Source organism: Lampetra planeri, chromosome 23, assembly GCF_965212315.1.
Source record: "Lampetra planeri chromosome 23, kcLamPlan1.2.h2, whole genome shotgun sequence".
NCBI lineage: Eukaryota > Metazoa > Chordata > Hyperoartia > Petromyzontiformes > Petromyzontidae > Lampetra > Lampetra planeri.
In genome coordinates this window covers 6423214-6443761 of record NC_136129.1, presented here as the reverse complement: position 1 = coordinate 6443761, position 20548 = coordinate 6423214, and the positions used below count along the sequence as shown (strand labels likewise).

At 40.5% G+C, this 20548-nt stretch overlaps 1 protein-coding gene across 1 annotated transcript; it reads right to left on the bottom strand.

Moving 5' to 3' along the window:
- Positions 1-333: 333 nt before the first annotated feature.
- On the bottom strand, positions 334-18605 carry LOC144726350 (cytochrome P450 3A8-like). The gene is made up of 14 exons (XM_078604981.1): positions 18473-18605; positions 15679-15779; positions 14781-14874; positions 11157-11209; positions 9479-9578; positions 8869-8982; positions 8667-8755; positions 7295-7443; positions 5846-5976; positions 5147-5231; positions 4167-4327; positions 2962-3188; positions 1591-1753; positions 334-1442 (listed from the first exon to the last, which is right to left on the bottom strand). Exons 2-14 carry the CDS (start codon positions 15756-15758, stop codon positions 1356-1358), a joined length of 1533 nt encoding a protein of 510 aa, XP_078461107.1. The 5' UTR covers positions 15759-15779; positions 18473-18605; the 3' UTR covers positions 334-1355.
- Between the last annotated feature and the right edge of the window lie 1943 nt (positions 18606-20548).

Below are 20548 nucleotides of genomic sequence, written 5' to 3'. Positions count from 1 at the left end.
TCAAATGTTTTAAATTCCCGAACCTTATAATTTAAAGACTAGTTTTATGTCCAATGTTATTGAGAAATACGCTGTGCGAACAAATGTGTTCCGATGGGAGGTACACCATGTGAACCCAAAAGGGCACGTTTATCTAGATTTCAATAATAAATCTACAGTATGTTTTTAAGCGAAGGTGAGGTGTTCATTCAGTCGTGCTCGCTGGAACAGTACAGAGTTTGAATGTGGCTTTCCATCCTTTTTCTGGTCTCATCCCCACCAGAAATCAAGGTCCACGTACCGACACCATAGCCCGAGTGACAATTAAAAAAAGTAAGTCGTAAAAATGTCACGTTATTGTTTTTGCTCATTTATTGAACTACAACACGCATTTTTATAAATCGAGGGAAAATTAATTGTCGTAAATCTTTACTTGTGCAAAATATATCAAATTATATTGTAGCTGGACTGCTTCCTGGACAGTGTAGTGAACTCTGAATCATAAGGTCATACGTTTAAATTCCCATTATGATAAACCCAGTCTGTAAACCCCGTGAGATCTGTAAAATTAGGCACTGCCTGTTGAGCAATACTTGGTGGAACTAAATTTCAATTTAAAGCTTTCGTGACTGCAGGGATTCATCTTCTTGGTTCTTTCGGTAAAGTCACGTAGAAGGGAAGTAATAAAATAATAAAAATAAAACATAATTAAATAATTCTCACGACGTTTCGGCCACAACGCAAGCAGCCGTCCTCAGGTGGAGAACAGGTCCGTCAAGTAGACAGAGTCTGAATGGCACGCTGCAGGCTTGGAGCGACTATTTATGCTGGGATGGAGGAGCGAAGAGCGTCTTGACAAAATAATTTGCATATCAAGAGGAATTTAGCATCAACAGTTTCGTTGATTTTTAAGATTAAGATTTTTGAGCCAACTTGCCAGGATTGGGCAAAACTTTAGCCCTCTTTTTACACAGGCATCTGGAATAGTTGTATTAAAGAGGCACCGGTCTCCACCATAACAATGTGGAACTTCACCCACTTGCTCAAAACCCCCAGTGAATATGAGTACTGCACAATACTCACCAGCATTAGTGTAATCATTTTTACAAATTTTCACATCTTTGTGAAATCACGTGTACTATTTGCATAAAGCCAACAAGTACAGTACTGTATTTCGACTGGAAACATTACAGTATATAAAAATAATTTAAAAAATTAACACCATTTGTCAAGTAATTATTTTAAGATCCACAAGTAATTTTAAGTAACATCTTTTAAAAAGTCGTGATCCGAATTGGCCCTACAGTGTTAATGCGTCTCAAATCCTCTCTCAATCTTGTTTTGTTTCTGTGGAGCTTTGTGACTTTTATTGGTTTCTAATCAGCCTTCTTTCTTTCTGAAACTTTCAGCAAAAGTGGCATTTCCGTTTGTAATATGCTACCCTTGGCGAGCTTTGGCGGAATCTGAAAGAAACAAAAGCAAGGATATAGTTTTTAAACATTGCCATATAATAGTTGTCTCCTGGAGCAATACCAGAATCAATATTAACACCACAAAGTCCTTTCTACGTGAACAGTAAAGAGCGGAGGAGTAGGGGGTGTGATCCTGCACCGTGGTCTCGCTGCACGCGTGGAAGGAGTAGCGCTGCAGGATGCGACAGAGAGCCATCTTCAGGGATATCAGGGCAAAGCGCATGCCGATGCAGTTCCTGGGGCCTTGACCGAAGGGCAGGTAGCAGTAGGGGTCACGCGCCTCCTTGGCCTCCTTGGTGAATCTGCACAATTCACAGTGGTGCGCACACGGAATCCATGAACAGCGGGATTTAGACAAACCAACACTTAATAACACTTGGGACGACATTTTTAACCGTAGTCAAGCATATCCTTGGTTCTTTCGGTAAAGCCACGTAGAAGGGAAATAATAAAATAATAAAAATATAAAACAATAAAAAATTATCTTGCTGTGGATTTCACACCTGATGATGATTGCTTGTGTTGCAGTCGAAACGTCGTGAGAATTTTTATTGTTTTATATTTCGATTATTTTATTATTTCCCTTCTACGTGACTTTACCGAAAGAGCCAAGCCTATGAATCCCTGCAGTCACGAAAGCTTTAAATCAAAACGTAGTCAAGCAGTCGAAGAAAATGAATGAAATCCACAGCCTAAGACTTGACTAAAATTCCACAGGCTGTGGTCAACTTTACTAAGACTAACTAAAATAAAATCTAACTAAAATTAATACTGCAGGTTTGGTTGAGATCCGCTGCAGAGATGAAGCGATGGAATGGGCTCATGTGAAAGTGCGTGGTGGATTGTTACATTGTGTGTGCGAGCTGGCGGCAACTTGGGGCCTTCATCCAGCAGTGGATTGCTCATGGCTGATGGTGTTAGCTTTTGAGCTGGTTAATGAGATGATATCACGCTCCACATGACATCAGAAAATTACACCATATCATGTCATGCCAATGTGATGACATATGATATCATCACAATAAGAAAGAAGTGATGACATCATATGCTTTGCTATTATATGCTGGATTTTATTGCCGAGTCTTGGCCATTTTTTGTTCCAGTTTTATCTACATTAAGTCCCAAATTGAAACACAGCTTAGCACTATTACATTTTTATTGGATCATTTTAAAAGTTATTATTGTGACCCTATCCAATGGACAGGCAGGTCATCTGGACGACTCTCATTCATTCACGCGTTCAACCTGAGTTGGAAGGTCTATTAAGCACAAGATTGGGAAAATTACAAGGCAAACATGATGTCATCCTGTATAGAGTCCATTAAACAATTACAACACACAATTATCTGTACATGACTTGAACAAGCAACTCGTTTTGATTCTAGTGCCCATGCCATGGCCCAATATAATTGATTCCTAGTATTGTCAAGCTCCAATATGGATCTTTGTTTTTGAAATATGATACGCGAGTTTCCAAACGCACCCAATTTTGGCAACGTGATTCACTCACCGTTCTGGCCTGAACTCGTTGGGCTCCTCCCAGTGCTGTGGGTCATAGTGGAGCACCCACGTGGAGACAGTGATCACCACGTCCTTGGGGATGACCAGGTTGTCCACCGTAGTCGTCCTTTTACACACGCGGTCTAAACGCGCGGCCGGTGGGTACATCCGCATCGTCTCGCTCACGACCATGTCCAGATACTCCATTTTATTCAGAATCTCGTAACTTGGAACTTTCTGCATGCGAGTGGAATGGAAATATATATATAAACAAAGGGACAAAAATTAAGTACGCGTTTTATTCTAAAGACATTCTAGACTATTCTGTAGTATACATTGTACTTATCAGACATTGAAATACAAGCTCATTTGGTTAAAACATATCTTATTGCACTATGTATGTGTGTTGAACTTCTTTCACACCGTACGTAGCCAACCGTGCTAATCGAAGGTGCGGGGGAACGACAACAAACTAAACACAAAAAGCAGTTCTAAAAACATGAGATTTGAATTTAAATTTAAAAATACATAACTCCAGTGGCTTCCGAATATCGGAAGAGCGTTCCAGACGGCCACAGAAGCACATATGAAAGTGCACCATGCAGTGACCGTCTGTGTTCGATGGTTAGCCGCTGCGAGGCTGACTGGAGTTTGCGTGATGGTTTATGCCCCTTGACAAAATCAGCAAGATGTTGTGGTTCATTTGTGGCAAGCATTCTAGATTTGAAGCTTTCGTGACTGCAAGGATTCATATTCTTAGGTATTTTCGGTAAAGTCACGTAGGTAAAACATTAAAATTAATAAAAGTAAAATAAAATAAAAATCACGACGTTTCGGAGGCAACACAAGCTTCCGTCTTCAGGTGGAACCGTCACAGCCACGACAGCTGTATCAAGTAAATGAGAGATTGCAAGAGCTACCACTCCGTATATATAATGGTTGGAGAGGGGGGAAGGGCCAAGTACGGCACACTTTTTATTCATATGGTAAGGTGAGGCTTAAGAGGGTGAGCACTTTGCGTGTAATGAGTGTGTGTCACACCGTTACTATGAAATTTACGTTTAAGTAAAAATGTAAGTCTTACGTCATCCGGAAGAAATTCATCATATAGTATATGCCTTTCAGACTTTGAAACATGAAGCTCGTGTAGACACACCTTTCGAATAGTGTTTTGAACTGTGACAATTCAATTTAAGTTGAAAAGGTAAGTCTTACGTCATCCGGAAGAAATTCATCAATCTCTTGCTGAACTTTAGTCTGGACATCAGGGTTGCAAGCAAGAGAATAGGCCATAAAGCTGATGGCTGTGCTTGTGGTCTCAAAACCAGCCAGTAGGAACAAGATCGCCTGTGCCTCCAGTTCACTGTCAGTCAGATCTGTGATATAAAATTGAGAGGGAATATTAGTTTCGAATATACCTTGAAATGTAATATACATCGATTCTTATATCATGCAATGTGTTCAATTCCTGCTGTCCTAGTAATGTGCGCACGCATTTTGGTGGTGAGCACTGAACTTAAATAATTCCAGATATTTTCTTATTTTCCAGCTACTTGATACGGGCTCCACAAGCTCTCCTATGCCCTGTTTGTGTGTGGTGGCCACCCATCTAGGGATGAAACCGGCTCAAGTCTTATTAGTCTTTTTTTTTACACCTGATAAGGTTGGGTGCATTCTGGGTAATTTAGCCATACCACTGCAAACAGTAATGTGTAAATATAGTTATGTACTGTACTCGCAATTAGGTTTGCTTTGGTGACCTCAAGTTATGACAACTTCAGTGGAGTTAATTGTTTTTAAAAAACATCTGCTTTCTCAAAATACTCATTCGGGACAGCCTTTAAAATATTTTATCACAAACATGCATGATAGTACTCTGGTTTTTGTTCGGTAAAGTCACGTGACTTTACCAAAAAAACCAAAGAGTATGAATCTTTGCAGTCACGAAAGCTTCAAATCTAGAATGCATGATAGTGTTTGATTTTGAGAATATAGTGATATCTTAAATATATAATTATTAATGATTTGATCATTTACTTATCATCAGCTAAATGCATTGCACTGCACGCAATATATTGCACTGGACACCTATGAGAGAGAGCTTCATAGCTCACCGTACAGACAGCATGTGTGTACATTTCAGATCTAGGTGTAAATTTGATTATTCCATCAAATGTGCCATAAAAAATACCTACACTTTTCTGAATGAGGATTAGCTCCATTTTGCACGGTTTCAGAAAGTTGAGCATCTACCATCAATTGGAGAAAGTCGACTCGTCCCTTCAAAAAAAGAAGTCACAATTTTCAGAAATGTTAGATTTTACATTCTCTCGACAGAAAACACAACACCAGTGGCTTCAGTCTCTGCGATACATTACTGTATTACATGGCACTGCACTAAAAATATATATATTGTCAGTGACATGAACTCTTATTGGAATCTAAACGTTAACTAACATTGAATATTCTTGGTTCTTTCGGTAAAGTCACGTAGAAGGGAAACAATAAAATAATAAAAATATAAAACAATACAACATTTGAAAAAAGTTTAACTTTTTTCAAATGTTGTATTGTTTTATATTTTTTAAAAAAACATCTGCTTTCTCAAAATACTCATTCGGGACAGCCTTTTAAATATTTTATCACAAACATGCATGATAGTACTTTTTTCAAAATTCCTTGCTGTGTTTTTCACACCTGATGATGATTGTTTGTGTTGCAGTCGAAACGTCGTGAGAATTTTATTGTTATATATTTTTTATTATTTTATTGTTTCCCTTCTACGTGACTTTACCGAAAGAACCACGAATATGAATCCCTGCAGTCACGAAAGCTTTAAATAAAAATTTAACATTGAATAGTTCATTGAAATATCAGTTTAGAATTGGACTCACCATGTCATGATGTCCCCTTTGACGTTGTTTTTTCATCTGCTGAACGATGTTCTTGAAAAAAATGCAGACTTTTTTTGGAAACAAAGATAATCCCATGTATTCAAAAAGTGGGACAAAAACTGGGAAGAGTGCTGAAAGATAAAATCGTTGCATATTAAATAAACTATTAATTTATAAGCCTTTGTCATTTCACTGCGAGACAAAAGGAGGGGGGGGGGCGTTTAACTATACTTCAGCACCACCTGTGCTCAGCCCCCCACCCCAAAAACACAACTACGGCAATGCAGGCAGTGATACACAGATCATTGTGGTGTTATTAAGTTAGCAGTTTCGACAAGGCTCGAATATTGCAACACGCTACTCTACAGCACGTCTTGCAAAAATGTTTCCAGGCTGCAGCGTGTACAACATTCTCTAGCACGTGTCGTGACGGGTACTGCAAGATCAGTCCATTTCTGTCCGGTGCTCACTGAGTTCCATTGGCTTCCAGTTGCCGAAACAATACATTATAAGGCCGCACTCATTACGCAGAAAGTACTTGCCACAAATGAACCACAATACCTTGCTGATCGAGTCAAGGAGCATAAATCATCACACAAACTTTGGTCAGCCTCGCAGCGGCTAACCATCGAACAAAGACGGTCGCCGCATCGTGCGCTTTCAGATGTGCTTCTGCGGCCGTCTGGAACGCTCTTCCGATATTAGGAAGCTATTGGATCGATGCACTTGTAAATCTAGATTAAAAACTCATTCCATTAGAACTGCTTTTTATTTCTAGATTTGAAGCTTTCGTGACTGCAAGGATTCATATTCTTAGGTTTTTTTTCGGTAAAGTCACGTAGGTAAAAAATTAAAATTAATAAAAGTAAAATAAAAATCACGACGTTTCGGAGGCAACAGTGGTATCTCCTGTAATCTCTCATTTACTTGATACAGCTGTCGGGCTGTGACGGTTCCACCTGAAGACGGAAGCTTGTGTTGCCTCCGAAACGTCGTGATTTTTATTTTATTTTACTTTTATTAATTTTAATTTTTTACCTAGAATATGAACTGCTTTTTATGTTTGGTTCTTTGTGTCCTCCCTCTGCACCTCCAATAAGTATAGTTGGCTACATACGGTGTGTGCAACATATGTAAATATATTTCAAGCCAGGCAATCGCCTATTTCGTGTAACCCTAATGCCACGACTGCTTGATCATTAACAGGCAATGACTTTGTTGTCAACATACGTTTGATTAAATGTATAAGTAAAATGTGAAAGTTGTTGTATGCATAGAATGAATTTTTTTTATATACTGTCAATGATAGTAAGGGAAGTTCTCCATTTTGGCCATCTGGTCTTCACATGTAAGTTCACTGAAGCGGCAAATGAGTTTTTTAATTCATACATTTTCAGTGAAGATAACACCATATGCGTGAAATTGTAACTGGAAAGTTATTGCACTTACTAATTATAATAGGTAAAGGGTTTAACAAGCTGATCTTGAAAATGTTTCTCCCGTTAACGACGAATGGATCGTTGGGGTTGTTCTGAGAATCCACGTCCGTACTGAACGCCGAGCTTGCAATCACGTCCATGCTGTACGCCCCAAATGTCCTAGAAGAGGAAACATTTAAATCAATAACACGATACTCTTTGGTTCTTTCGGTAAAGTCACGTAGGTGAAAATAAAAATAATAAAAATAAAAATAAAATAAAAATGAAAGTAACTAAATCAAATGACGACGTTTTGGAAGCAACACAAGCCTCCGTCATCAGGTAGGACAGCCACAGCAAATTATTTCTTGCTGTGGCTGTCCTACCTGATGACGGATGCTTGTGTTGCTTTCGAAACGTCGTGATTTAATTCAGTTATGTTTATTTTATTTTTATTATTTTGATTTGCACCTACCTGACTTTACCGAAAGAACCAAAGAGTATAGATCTTTGCAGTCACAAAAACTTCAAATCTAGAATCAATACCACGATGTTAGAGTAAATCGACCCTCAATGCAGTGATCTACAAAACTTGACATGTGAATTGATCTTACATTTATGAAATTTTACAAGATGTTATATAGGCAGTGACCCTCTCTTTATAACAGTGTTCTTCACTAATTTTCAGAGGGGGGGCCACTTTCGCCGATAAGACATCATCAGCGTGAGGGCCGCCACACATTTGATACCATTGGGATTTAACAGCATGATGGGGTGTCTTCACATTTGTGTATTGTCAGGGGCCGCACTAAAGGCCACCAGGGGCCACAGTGGCCCGCGGGCCTTGCAATGAACACTACTTGAGAATACGGGTCATAATTCAACGCAAAATTATGTAATACATAATTCAATTATTATTTTGATGATGCTTCAATTATGAGATAATGTATGTTGAATCCGGTCGATAGTTGCTTGTACTAAATTAATGCTGCTAAAAGTATGCATTCCCAGAAGGCTGTGCGGCCAATGGCCTGTGAAAATAATATATTTTTACGTGCAGTGACAGATCTATTTCAGATCAATATTACTTGCTTCTCTATTTAAGTGAATTGGAAATTACAATTTTACTTTATCCATTTATCCATATGCACACATGTGTAACAGTGTAATGTACAGCATATTGCATTATGCGTGCAGTTTGGTGATTTCACATGACCTGCAAGACCTGATGCCAGGAGATAGATAATTGCTACGATCACACCTTTTGATGTTTAAAGATCAACTTACGTATCTTAAACTTCCTTGTTTCCAGCCTCCACTCACCGTTCCCTCTGATGAGTTTTTATTGTCAATCACTGTCAGTTTTAAAGTGTTTTGTTCCCCCAAATGCTTCATGCACTTACTCTTTTAGATCCACTGACTTCCCAGACTGGCATTTTTCATGGAGGTTCTTCACCAGCACATCAGCGCAGCGTAAAATCAGTGGGCACATCTAGAAAGGGAGGGAGCGATTTGTCTTTTATTTGATATAGAACATATTTTGGATCTACCAAAACAACTTAACAAAAACACAATTTGAAGTGTTTTGCTCGGTTTTTTTTTTACCTGTTTGATTTTGCCGCTACTGAAGGTTGGCGAGAGTATGCTACGGATGCGCTTCCACTGCTCATCGTCAACTGTGGACAAACCTTCACCGAAGAGTTCATTCAGCCCGATTTTCTATGTAAAAATAAAAGAACAAGGCAGCACTAAAGCACTTATAGCATAAAACATATTCAAACACAATAAATCACAATACTGTTTGCAATAACGATGACATGTGTATGATAAGAGGCAGGAATTGGAAGATGTCATTGTTCGACACGTGTACTGTTTCTCCTAAAAATTCGTTTTTGTAATTTGTAATTACATACATAATTTAACTTAGGTGAATATGATGGCGAATAACATTAACAAGACCATTACACATTTAGTAAACTCCCCCTCCCTCCCCTCCCCACCCAGCCCCACCCTCCCCACCCAGCCCCTCCCCACCCAGCCCCTCCCCACCCTCCCCACCCAGCCCCACCCCTCCCATTGTTGGATTCACGACGGACGGACGGACACAATAATCCCATGTGGGCTGCTATAACCAGGAGGTTCCGACCAGTATATGTACGTGACGTGAACCTCACGTCAGCATCGCTAATTTGTACTCCTGTTTGCGCCGCTTTACCCGGTGGTTGGTGAAGAACTCCAGGCAATCCTTCACGAGGATTTGTTTGAGCATGCTTGTGTCAGCTACCATGAGCACGGGCAACCGGCCATCGTAAATCCTGTAGATATGTAGAGAAGGGTATTCCATCATTTCAATTGTTGGCATGTTGTACATAGACGCTATGCTGAATCTGAGATCGATGCAGTTTCAGATGCCCATTTTATGTTTTATTTATTTACAGTGATTTTGATAAAGACAATTAAGATCGGATTCAAAACCAGGCATGGAAAAATCCTTTAAAAGGACTGTAGCATAATGAGTACAGAATCTGCCTATTTTTTGTGCACTTTTTTCATGTTTACTGATTTAAAAACTGCTTCACACAATTTATTAGGGGTTTGATAAAATCACTTAAGGCTTCAATACACTCATAAAATTGGGTGGTGTGTAAGAACATATGATTTATATTTATGCAAATTATATTCCAATTATATATTCGTGTTAAATCCCTTATCTTTTGTCTGTTTTTTATCCTTAGAACAAAGACATGTAAGGGTCATTATTTCATGATTGAAAAGTAAAAATACGTTCATAATGTCACTCTTTTGTTCTGCGACACCACCACGATACACCTTGCGAACCACGAGTGAGTGGGTCGTGACCCACAGTTTAGGAACCCTCTACACCAGCAGACGGGCAACCTAGACGAGTCGAGTGGGCGAAGACCTTAGTGGCCCGCAAGCTTAAAATCGCACTTGTGCATCACCCTAAGTACACTCAGGGCAGGATTAAGGTTATTCTTTGGTTCTTTCGGTAAAGTCACGTATAAAGATAAAATAATAAATTAAATAATAGCATAATAAATAATAGCATACTATGCTATTATTTAATTTATTATTTTATCTTTATACGTGACTTTACCGAAAGAACCAAAGAATAATTCCTGCAGTCACGAAAGCTCCAAAATTAAGAAGGATTAAGGTTCTTGTAGGCCCTAGGCACTTCTATTTCGTAGGCCTTGAGTGTTAACTTTTTACAGTTGATACTGGTCATATTAAATCTCATAAAAAAACTGTATCCGATCAACTATAGGAAATGCATGTCTTCTCTTGCACTACTTTCTATTGAGAATGAGATTGTGCTAAAAAAAAACATTTGGAGATTTATTGCTAATTTTGCAATTTTAAAAAATCTCGAAAAGTTCCCATCCTTGCTGAATAAATATATTTATTCAAGAAGATATCTTGGTGACATTTTTTTTAATCATACAAACAAAAAACATAGTCAACATTTTCTTCGTTGGCCCATCAGTTTTCGTCGGCCCTAGGCACAGTGCCTACTGTGGCCTCTTGGATAATAGGGCCCTGCATACACTCAGAATGGGACACTGTGAGGGGCCCTATGGCACGCACGCGGCCCACGTGCCACAAGTTGCTCACCACTGCTCTACACCATAACGCATAAAAAAAGTAGCCGCTCAGTTGTGGATGTAATGGTGATTTTTAACTGTTACAAAAACTCATTTTTTTATCTGCAAAGCAGGTGTTGTAATGGTTGATTAACCCCGGTTTTATTGATGTAATGAACCATATAGGTTAATGGAAAAGCAAACAAAAAGCAATTGGTGGCAATCAAATCAAGAATTGGTGGAAATTGAACAAGCAACACAATGGAATGACGAGCAAGACGAACTCACCCCCAGACTCTCCCGTATTTTTTAAAACTTTCTTCATCAAATGCTCGGAAGCCCTGTGTCAGATAGAAGCGACAGAATTATGAATTCATTTTAACAAGTTTTACAGCTGGCCTATGCACAACACGCAAGTGCATATATGAGCAGACATCCAGGCTCATTAACTTTATCATAACTACATTATCAATGTGACTTGGCAAATGTGAAATCTTTCTTTTTTTCTCCGTCAATATTTCTTCTTTTATTTATTTATTTCCAATCTAGTTTTCATGAAATTCCTTCCGTCTCTCTGATTATAACTTCGTTGAACTTGTGTCATCTTGTCATATTCTCCTTGTAAAATATAATTTGTGTACTCTGCTTTCATTGGGTAATCTCAGTGTGACCTGCAAAGTCGGTCTCAGGATCGGTACAGTGCGCAAAACAATAGTCTTGTACAAGTTTGTTAAACAGACGGGAGATATCTGCTGGAGGGAGATAACAGGAAAAAAACAGCAGAATATGTACACATAGGACAGCTAAATAAAGTGAACCAAAATTACTGTTATAAACTAAAGAGGTGACCGAGAGTGGGTTGGCGTGCCTTGGGGGGAAAAAAAGCTCGTAAGCAACATACCATTGTGCCTAAATAAGATAGCTTTTACTGGTAGGAACGAAGTGGACCAGACCACCAATAGATGAATGTGTCCGTCCGTCCGTCCGACTGTCCGTCTGTCCGACAAGATGGCCGCCCGCTCCCCCTGCGATCCGTGAACTAAACAAACTAAACAAGATGGCCGTCGCATCCGGCGCAGCCAATGACATCGCCTGTTGCAATCCTTGCTCTGTGGGCGCGCGAGTCAGTGGGGAGGAGGGTGTGGACGTCATCGCTCTGTGGGCGCGCGAGTCAGTGGGGAGGGGGGTGTTGACGTCATTGCTCTGTGGGCGCGCGGGTCAGTGGGGAGGGGGGTGTGGACGTCATCGCTCACCCCCCATGCACAAATCATTTTCTTTTTAACTCCTCTATACCCGGTCGATATCCCTGTACCGGTATTAGTATTATTCCTACCAGCCCACCCCGCAGGGTCCTGTTACTCAGTGCGTACTACCTACCAAGGCCGTAATTATAGTATATATTTGGGGGGGACGCATCCCCCCAATATTCAAATATGCACTAAATGTCCCCCCCAATATATATATTGATATAAAATAGATTTCTGTTTATATGATTGTGGTTATGGTTGTACTTTATTAATCCCTAATCTCTGCCATTACATACAATGAAACAAGAAAAGGTAAAAAAGATAAAACAGAGCAATGTAATACAATACACTATTAGACATTATTGTAAAAAATAAATAAAACGTCCATCCCATGTGTTAGTGAATTTTTTTATATTTTAGGCAGGAAATTCGTTTTTAAATTTAGATGTTTTTTTTCTGGGGGGGGGGGGAACCCCACACCCCCTGGAAGATTTGGTCCCCCCCAATGTTGACTCCATGGCTCCGGCCTTGATATCTACAATGACATGGTTCAGAAGCATGGACATACAGGCAACTAAACAAAAGATGAATAGGGCACAAATAAGCATGGAGAGACGCCTGTGTGAATGGACATTGGGAGACTAAAAGAGACGCACATGGATTAAGGAACATATTCAGGATAAAGACATCATTCGAACCGTTAAGAATGGTAAATGGGCTTGGACAAAACACGTCGCCGTGGGAGAATGAACGATGTCCAAGAATAATGAGTGGCATCCAAGTGAGGAAATGCAAACTCTTTGGTTCTTTCGGTAAAGTCGCGTAGGTATAAAATAGATTAAATCACGACGTTTCGGGCGTAGCAAGAAACAATTGCTGTGGTTGTCCCACCTGATGACGGACGCTTGTGTTGCGCCAGAAACGTCGTGATTTAATTCATTTTATTTTCTACCTACGTGACTTTACCGAAATAACCAAAGAGTATGAATCCCTGCAGTCACGAAAACTTCAAATCTAGATTAAGGAAATGCAACGGAGGGGATTTCAACTGGGGAGTTGCAGGCGGGTAAATTGGCTCGTGCGCAAACGCGAGATGGATTATTTACGGGACTTTTTTTTGCTAGAATTAAGATGATAAACAAGTATAACCCGTACAAACAAAGTTTTTCACTATAAATCCTTTATATGCGTGGCGGCTAGAGTCCTCTCGTACTCTGGCTTGAGATGGCTGCCACCTATGGGTCAGATGATTGCATTGCACCATTAAGCAATTGGTAATTAAATATAATATTTTTGTCCTAAAAAGTGTAAAATTTTTGAAAAAAAATGTTCACGAACATTAATTGTCTCGCACAACGAGTCTGTGTGGAAAATGTCAGCTCGATTGGATCACGGGAAGTGGGTTAAAAAACGACCGAAAGATTTGCACGGTCGTAAGCAAGCAAGCAAGCACGCAAGCAAGCAAGCATGCGAACTTAATATAAAGGATTTAAAAACGGCTTTACCCTTTCTGGAAATAAGTGGTGTTAAAATACCAAATCGACACCTATTAAAAGGCATCAAGTCTGCATTAACCACACATATCCGTGGTAAAACATGCAAATAAATATGCTCTGATACTAGACCAAAGAACGCCACTGTAGGATTGTGAGAGATGACCGGAGCTTGTGGAGGCCTTCTTCCCAGATGGCCGATGATTTAAAAAGTGTAAATATCAAATATCGGCATCAGCCTTGTCACGAGTAGAAACAAACGGTGAAGCCAGTCCCATTCTATCCTTATATCTGAAGAACTTTTGACATTGCTATTCGTGAAACAATCCTTCAGATAGACTGACAGCCAAATGAAGTTGTTACAAAGGAAAAACTTAGGCCTACAGGAATTGATTGCTGTGAGCAGCCTCATCGAATTGACATGGAACAATATTGCATCTACTTAACAATTCGGATAATCAGTTAAATCTATTAATTATAAATATGAATGTATTTGTCAGCTGTACCTCACTTTAGTGTATACCTTTATTTGTGTTCGATTGAAGTTTCAATTATAGCCTATTATTTTAGGTCCTTACATGTATTCCTTATTTTTATACTCGGTAGTATTTTTGGTCAGTTATTCTTGCTGGTTTTTAAGTTGTACAGCATCTTTATGCGTGGTCTCTGAGCACGTTATGAATCAGAATTGTAAAAAATTGACTGTTGAATTTTCCCCGGTCTCCCTTGTAAAAGTAATACTTAAAACAACTTTTAAAAACACGCTTTTATTAAATGTACGAGTATTGGAAGAACTCCAGGAAGTGGCCCCGAAGCTTGCCATAACGTAAAGAACCGTGGCCAATTACAGCCAACATCAGTTGACCGTGGACAATTAGACCCAAGCCGAAACATAACATATAAAAAATAATATTTCAAAATATGTATTTTATAATAGAATATAGTCTTGTCATCAGCATGACATAAGTATACCAAGTTTGCAGTCGATACCACATTGGGAAGTTGGTTAAAATTGAGTTACAAGATTTGAGGATACAACAACGACAACAACTACAACGACAACAACAACAGACAGAGTGAGTTAAATGAAAGCGTGTAATAAAAAGAGTCTCCGTTGGCTCTCGCGTCGTCTTAACTAAATCTAATTTCCTCGCATACAAGGGAAACCCTACCTTGCCGTAGTGGAAGAAGGTTCCGAATAACGGCAGAGGTGTTGGCCCAGGAACGCCCATCATTTTGAAGATTCTGTACGGCCACAGCAGGTAACTGAAAGATACATTTATTTTGGAGTCTAATTATGAAATACAAGAGTGTGCATTATTGAACCAAGAGTTCCAGTCAAGTTAAGGTTATGTGGCTATTCAGCAGTATACTCTTTGGTTCTGTTAGTAAAGTCACGTAGGTGAAAAAATAAAATTAATTATTGCTGTGGTTGTCACACCTGATGATGATTGCTTGTGTTGCAATCGAAACGTCGTGATTTTTTATTTTTTATAAAAAAATATTTCTTTATTTTTTCACCTACGTGACTTTACCGAAAGAACTAAAGAGTATGGATCCTTGCAGTCACGAAAACTTCAAATCTAGAATATTTAGCAGTGTATTGTGGAAAATCTAGAAATGCATATCAGTTCCTTATAGTGCATAAATATTAAATCAAGTTGCCTTGGAACTTCTTTCGCGCCGTACGTAGCCAACCGTGCTAATCAGAGATACATTGGTTAAATACAACTCTTGGCCCTTAAAGTATATATTTATAGCGTTTAACTCAAATGTGCTATCAAAAAAGCGTGCATTACACAATCTCCAACACAACGTGAAATTGTAGAATTAACGTTCAAGATAGCGTGCGTTTTTAATAAATGTTTTTTTTTATCAACTTACAAAGTGTACGCTCTTTCAGCAGGCTCGTGGTTTGACGGACTATTTTACACTAGCCGAGGGCTGGTAGCGTTTACATTGCTGTGCAGGAAAATGAATTGTAGCAATAAAGACTTCAAATACGTGCACTACATAAACTAACTGGTTTAAGGTAAGGTGAAGGAAGTGGAGCTGAGGCCGAGCACTTACATCGCAGACAAAGTGAACGCAGCCACCATCAGGACCAGGGTGATGGGAGACACGTCCCACAGGCAGGACAGGTAAGCCATTGTTCAGATCGAGAAAGAAACCTGAAACAAACAGACAAACGCAGCGTGCATAGGTGCCTCCAGGTCACTTACTCTCCTTCTCGGTGTATCTTTGTCTCTTCGTGTCTGCGTGTGCATCTCTGATGTGTTTGTGTCTCTGTGTCTGTGCGTGCATATACCGTGTCAAACCACGCGGTTTTACACCCCGTATTCTTGTGCAGGGAGCAAGAGCAGAGCCTCACCATTCTGGCGAATTGCCCGATGATGCTGGATGCAATTACCAGCGAAACGTCGTACTACTCAAAAACTGTAAATGTTATGGTTTCACTCTTCAACACACCGGTAGGCTAAAGTAGTGAACTATTTGTCTTTTGTCAACGTGACACTTTTTTGCTGATTGGCCATGCCGGGTATGGGGAGGGTTACGACACATTTATACATAACGCGATCTAACCCAAAAACGTTGATTATGAAAAAAAAACGTGTTGTCCATTTGTTTGTGTTTCTCCCTTGTGATGGGATTTTGTAGGATGAACGTTCATGTTTATAAAAGGGCACGGGGTTGACCAATACGGTCTGAATTGGTCTATAATAAGGTAGGAACTGATAAGGGGGTTGACGGGTGTGATCCGTGTGTCAGCGTTGTCCGTCCGCGTGGCTTGGTGTCTCTGCATGTATCCGTGTCTTCCTGTCTCCGTGAATCTCTCCGTGGTTTTTTTTATTATTTCTCAATCTCTCGTGCATCTCAGTCTGTATCTCCACGGTTTGTGTCGCTGTCTTATTGTGTCTCATCACCTCTGCGCCTTGTCTCTTGCGAAGCATTTAACCACGACGCCGCCTTTCGTGGTTAGCCTGTGCGCTGTCGTAAGAATGGCGTGGATAATTAAAGTGTACTTAATTAATATCATTGCTGGGCATTACAAAGCACGGCGATTTTGGACGATGTTTGACCCCCCCCCCCCTCCAATCGTCACACGGCGTCAAAAAAAGTCAGACCCCCCCTCAAATGTGACGTCACAAAGCTCTGCCCCCCCCCCCCAAATAAAACATGCTTCAAATCGTGCCGATGCACTCTGATGTTGTAGGAGAAAACATTTATTAAAGAGCCTATTTAATTAAGTAGAACGTGTTGTCTATACAGGTAGTCCTCTACTTACGATGGAGATGCGTTACGACAACCCCATCGTAAGTCGAAAATATCGTAAGTCGAAGATGGCCTAGCCTGCCCAGGAGTCTTAAAGAATGGTGATAATTTAGCAAAACAGAGCAATTTACAGCAGCGTACTGTATAAACTATATACCGTATGTATTTATTAATTACAATACTTTATTGCACGGTAAAATGTAAAGTAAAAAAAAGGTAAATTCTTAGCCTACCTATATGAACTGCAATTAAATCGAAAGTTTTTTTCAGGAAACAATTCTATCTGCTATAATAAAAAAAAACTTTTAAAATGCATTGAACGTATCGTATCGTGGTAACCCTAAAATGAAATCGCTAAAGCTACGTATCATTCATGCATTGAACGTATCGTAACGTATCATATTGCCCTGTACTCACCAATATTCTGTCCGTCGTTTGCACAGTTGCACGATGTTAGGTTGTCGATGACAATTTTGTCGTATCGCTATCGCCATCGTAAGATCGAAATATCGTAAGTCGGAGCGTCGTAACTCGGGGACTACCTGCATTTACTTAAAGTTGCGCATTTTGATGTGACGTCACATTCCTCAACCCCCCCCCCCTCGTCACACATCGTCACAATGTCTGACCCCCACCCCCCCTCCCCAGGTGCGTGACGTCATTTATGGACGGCTGTGGGTTTCAATAGGCATGCTTGAACTTTGCTGGCCATTACAAATACGCTGCGATGATGTTACCCTGGGGATGTTTCTGATCGTTCTTCATCTACGCGTCTGTCTGTCTCTGTGCGTCTTCACCTGTGTGCGTGTGTGCGTCTTCACCTGTGTGCGTGTGTGCGTCTTCACCTGTGCGTGTGTGTGTGTCTTCACCTGTGTGTGTGTGTCTTCACCTGTGTGCGTGTGTGCGTCTTCACCTGTGCGTGTGTGTGTGTCTTCACTTGTGTGCGTGTGTGTGCGTCTTCACCTGTGCGCGTGTGTGTGCGGTGTCTGTACATGTAGTCGCGTCTGGTGGGGAGTGGGGTGGTGAAGGATTCGTTTCATCGTCATATATTAATACTGGCAATTGGTTATTTTTAGCTTAATTTAAATTAGCGGTGTGTTTTCTTCACATACACCTCGTTCGTTCGGTGCGCGGAAATTTTCTTTACTCGCCCTCTGCAATATTGACGCGTTTGTCTGCTGCTGCTGTTTCTGCTCTCACGCTCCAAACGCATTTCTCATCTCTCGTGTAAAATCGCCACGGACAACTGATTCATAACGAGATGATCCGTTGTAACAAATCACACATTTTTTTTAACTCCAGCAAACCCTTCCGAGTTTCAACGCGACTGTAACGGCCAAAGGCACAGGCGAAACTTGCTTTGATCAGAGCGCCGCGCATATTTTATTTATTTTTTTATTTTAAAAAAATTAAATCGCCTGTCACCCGCGGCCGTGGCTTGTTGTTGGCAAGACTCGAAGGGGAAGGTAGGAGAGGAATCCCAATAAAGAGGCGCGCGCGGATAATAGGAGTAATGATGCTGGAAATATTTCCCTTCGCACAATAAATCCAAACGTGTTTTTATATATATTGTAAGGCAACGCAAACTCACCTCGAATGAGAAACCCTTTTTGGTGTTACGCTCGACTCGAGCCTCCCCCTCCGAATCGTGGCCTCCGTTTAAAATGGCTGCAGCGCAAGTGGATGCTGAGTGCGTGGTTTGAAAAAAAAAGCAACTCCATATGGCTGACCACCACCGTCACGTCCTTCCCACCCCACCACTCCGTGTTGCGCAACAGCAATAGAATATTGCGCAATCAGGGCAGAGGGCACCACGAGTCCCCCATATAGGCAACTGATTTTACAACCCGGGTTGGTACAAGACGGGTTGAAAGTCCCACTGGACTCGAGATAAAGGGTGGTTGGTGTTGGTGGTGACTGAAGAAAATCTGCGGCTTGCGCTGACTAACGGTCAGCTTCCGCATCCAGAATCAGATTTTTTGTAAATTATTTATCCTGGAGAAATCCGATGAGCTGTGAAGCTCTTTTTCCACAGACTTCCAGTTCGGGCCGGGTCAGAAAGTTACAACAATTCGAGGTTGATAATTGTTTTTTTTACCATTTTATCTGGCAACAAAACTGACACCTTTTAACAAGAAGTCATGTTTGCAAGGAGTCATGTTTGCATGGTGTTGAACCAGATGACACCTTTTGGCGTCATCTGGTCCAACACCATGTGAGACTAGGCTCTAAGGAAAGCTGTCTCGGGTGTGGACCAATCAACTTCAAGGACAGTGCATACATGATCAGAGTTATGTTTTTTGTTTGCACTATGACTGCAGGTATTGTGGTCAATGCAAACATGACTCCTTGGAAAAAAAGGTATCAGTTTTGTTGCCAGATAAAAGGGTAAAAAAACAATTATCATATTTTTTACTGGCAAATGAGGTTCCAATGGTGAATTCGAGGTTGCTTTCCTAACCTATAAAGCAACTGCATGGCGTGGCCCCTATCTACCTGCAAAACCTCAGTTAACAAATAATGTGATGTTAACTGCCTTGCCTGGTATGCAGGAGGTCGTGGGTTCGATCCTATCCCTCAAGCCTGTATATTTAGAGTTTGCATGTCTCTCCCCGTGGTCGCATGGTTTTTTATCTGGATCCTCCGGTTTTTCCCTCCACAGGATCAACATGCGTTTTTAGATTATTTTGCATCTATACATTTCCACATGATAAGCCACTTCGTTGAGCTACCGCGAAATGTTAAGAACAGCATCGTTATAACCCTCAACGCCTGTGAACACGCGGGATGTTAACTACCTCGCCTTCTATACAGGAGGTCGTGGGTTCGATGCTGACCCTCACGCCTGTATATTTGGAGTTTGCGTGTTCTCCCCGTGGTCGTGTAGATTTTTCTCCGGGTCCTCTGGTTTTTCCCTCCACAATTATAAACATGTGCTTCGAGTATTAGGCTGCTATAAATTTCCAAACGATAAGCCGCTTCGTTGGCATCTCATTTGTGGCCAGGTCGCTTCTGAAAAAAACCCACCGATATAGCTCTAGTGGGCCTTACCTGGTGAAATAAAATAGCAGTTAAGTAGTTAAAATTGTCTTCACGGTAAAAAAAAAGTTTTAAAAAACACTTTTTTTAATGCACACACATTTTGGGACTTTCTTGCCAGTATCAAAATATAAGAATTGGTTTTACCCTTTCTGGCAATAAACAGGTGTTAAAACACCAAACAGAAACGCTTGGCAAGGAATCATGTCTGCATTAACCACACATACTTGTGGCGAACATGCAAACAAAACAGGCTCTGGTAGTAAATGCATTGTCTTTGGAACTGATTGGTCCACAGCAGAGACAGCTTTCTTTAGAGCCAAATCTCAGTGTTAGGCCAGAGGACGCCAAAAGGCGAACAGGACAAAGACAATGCATGTTTGTATTTGCATGTTCACCACACGTATGTGTGGTTAATGCACATATGATTTCTTGCAAAAGGTTTCTGTTTGGTGTTTGGAAATCTTAACACAGCTGTTTTATTACCAGAAAGGGTAAAACCAATTCTTATGCACACACTTTTATTTGGACTCAAAAGTCTAAATTTTAATTATTTTCACCCCATAAATTCAGATCAGATCTCAAACACGGCAGGACCAATACTTCTGCCGTGGCTGATCATTACTTT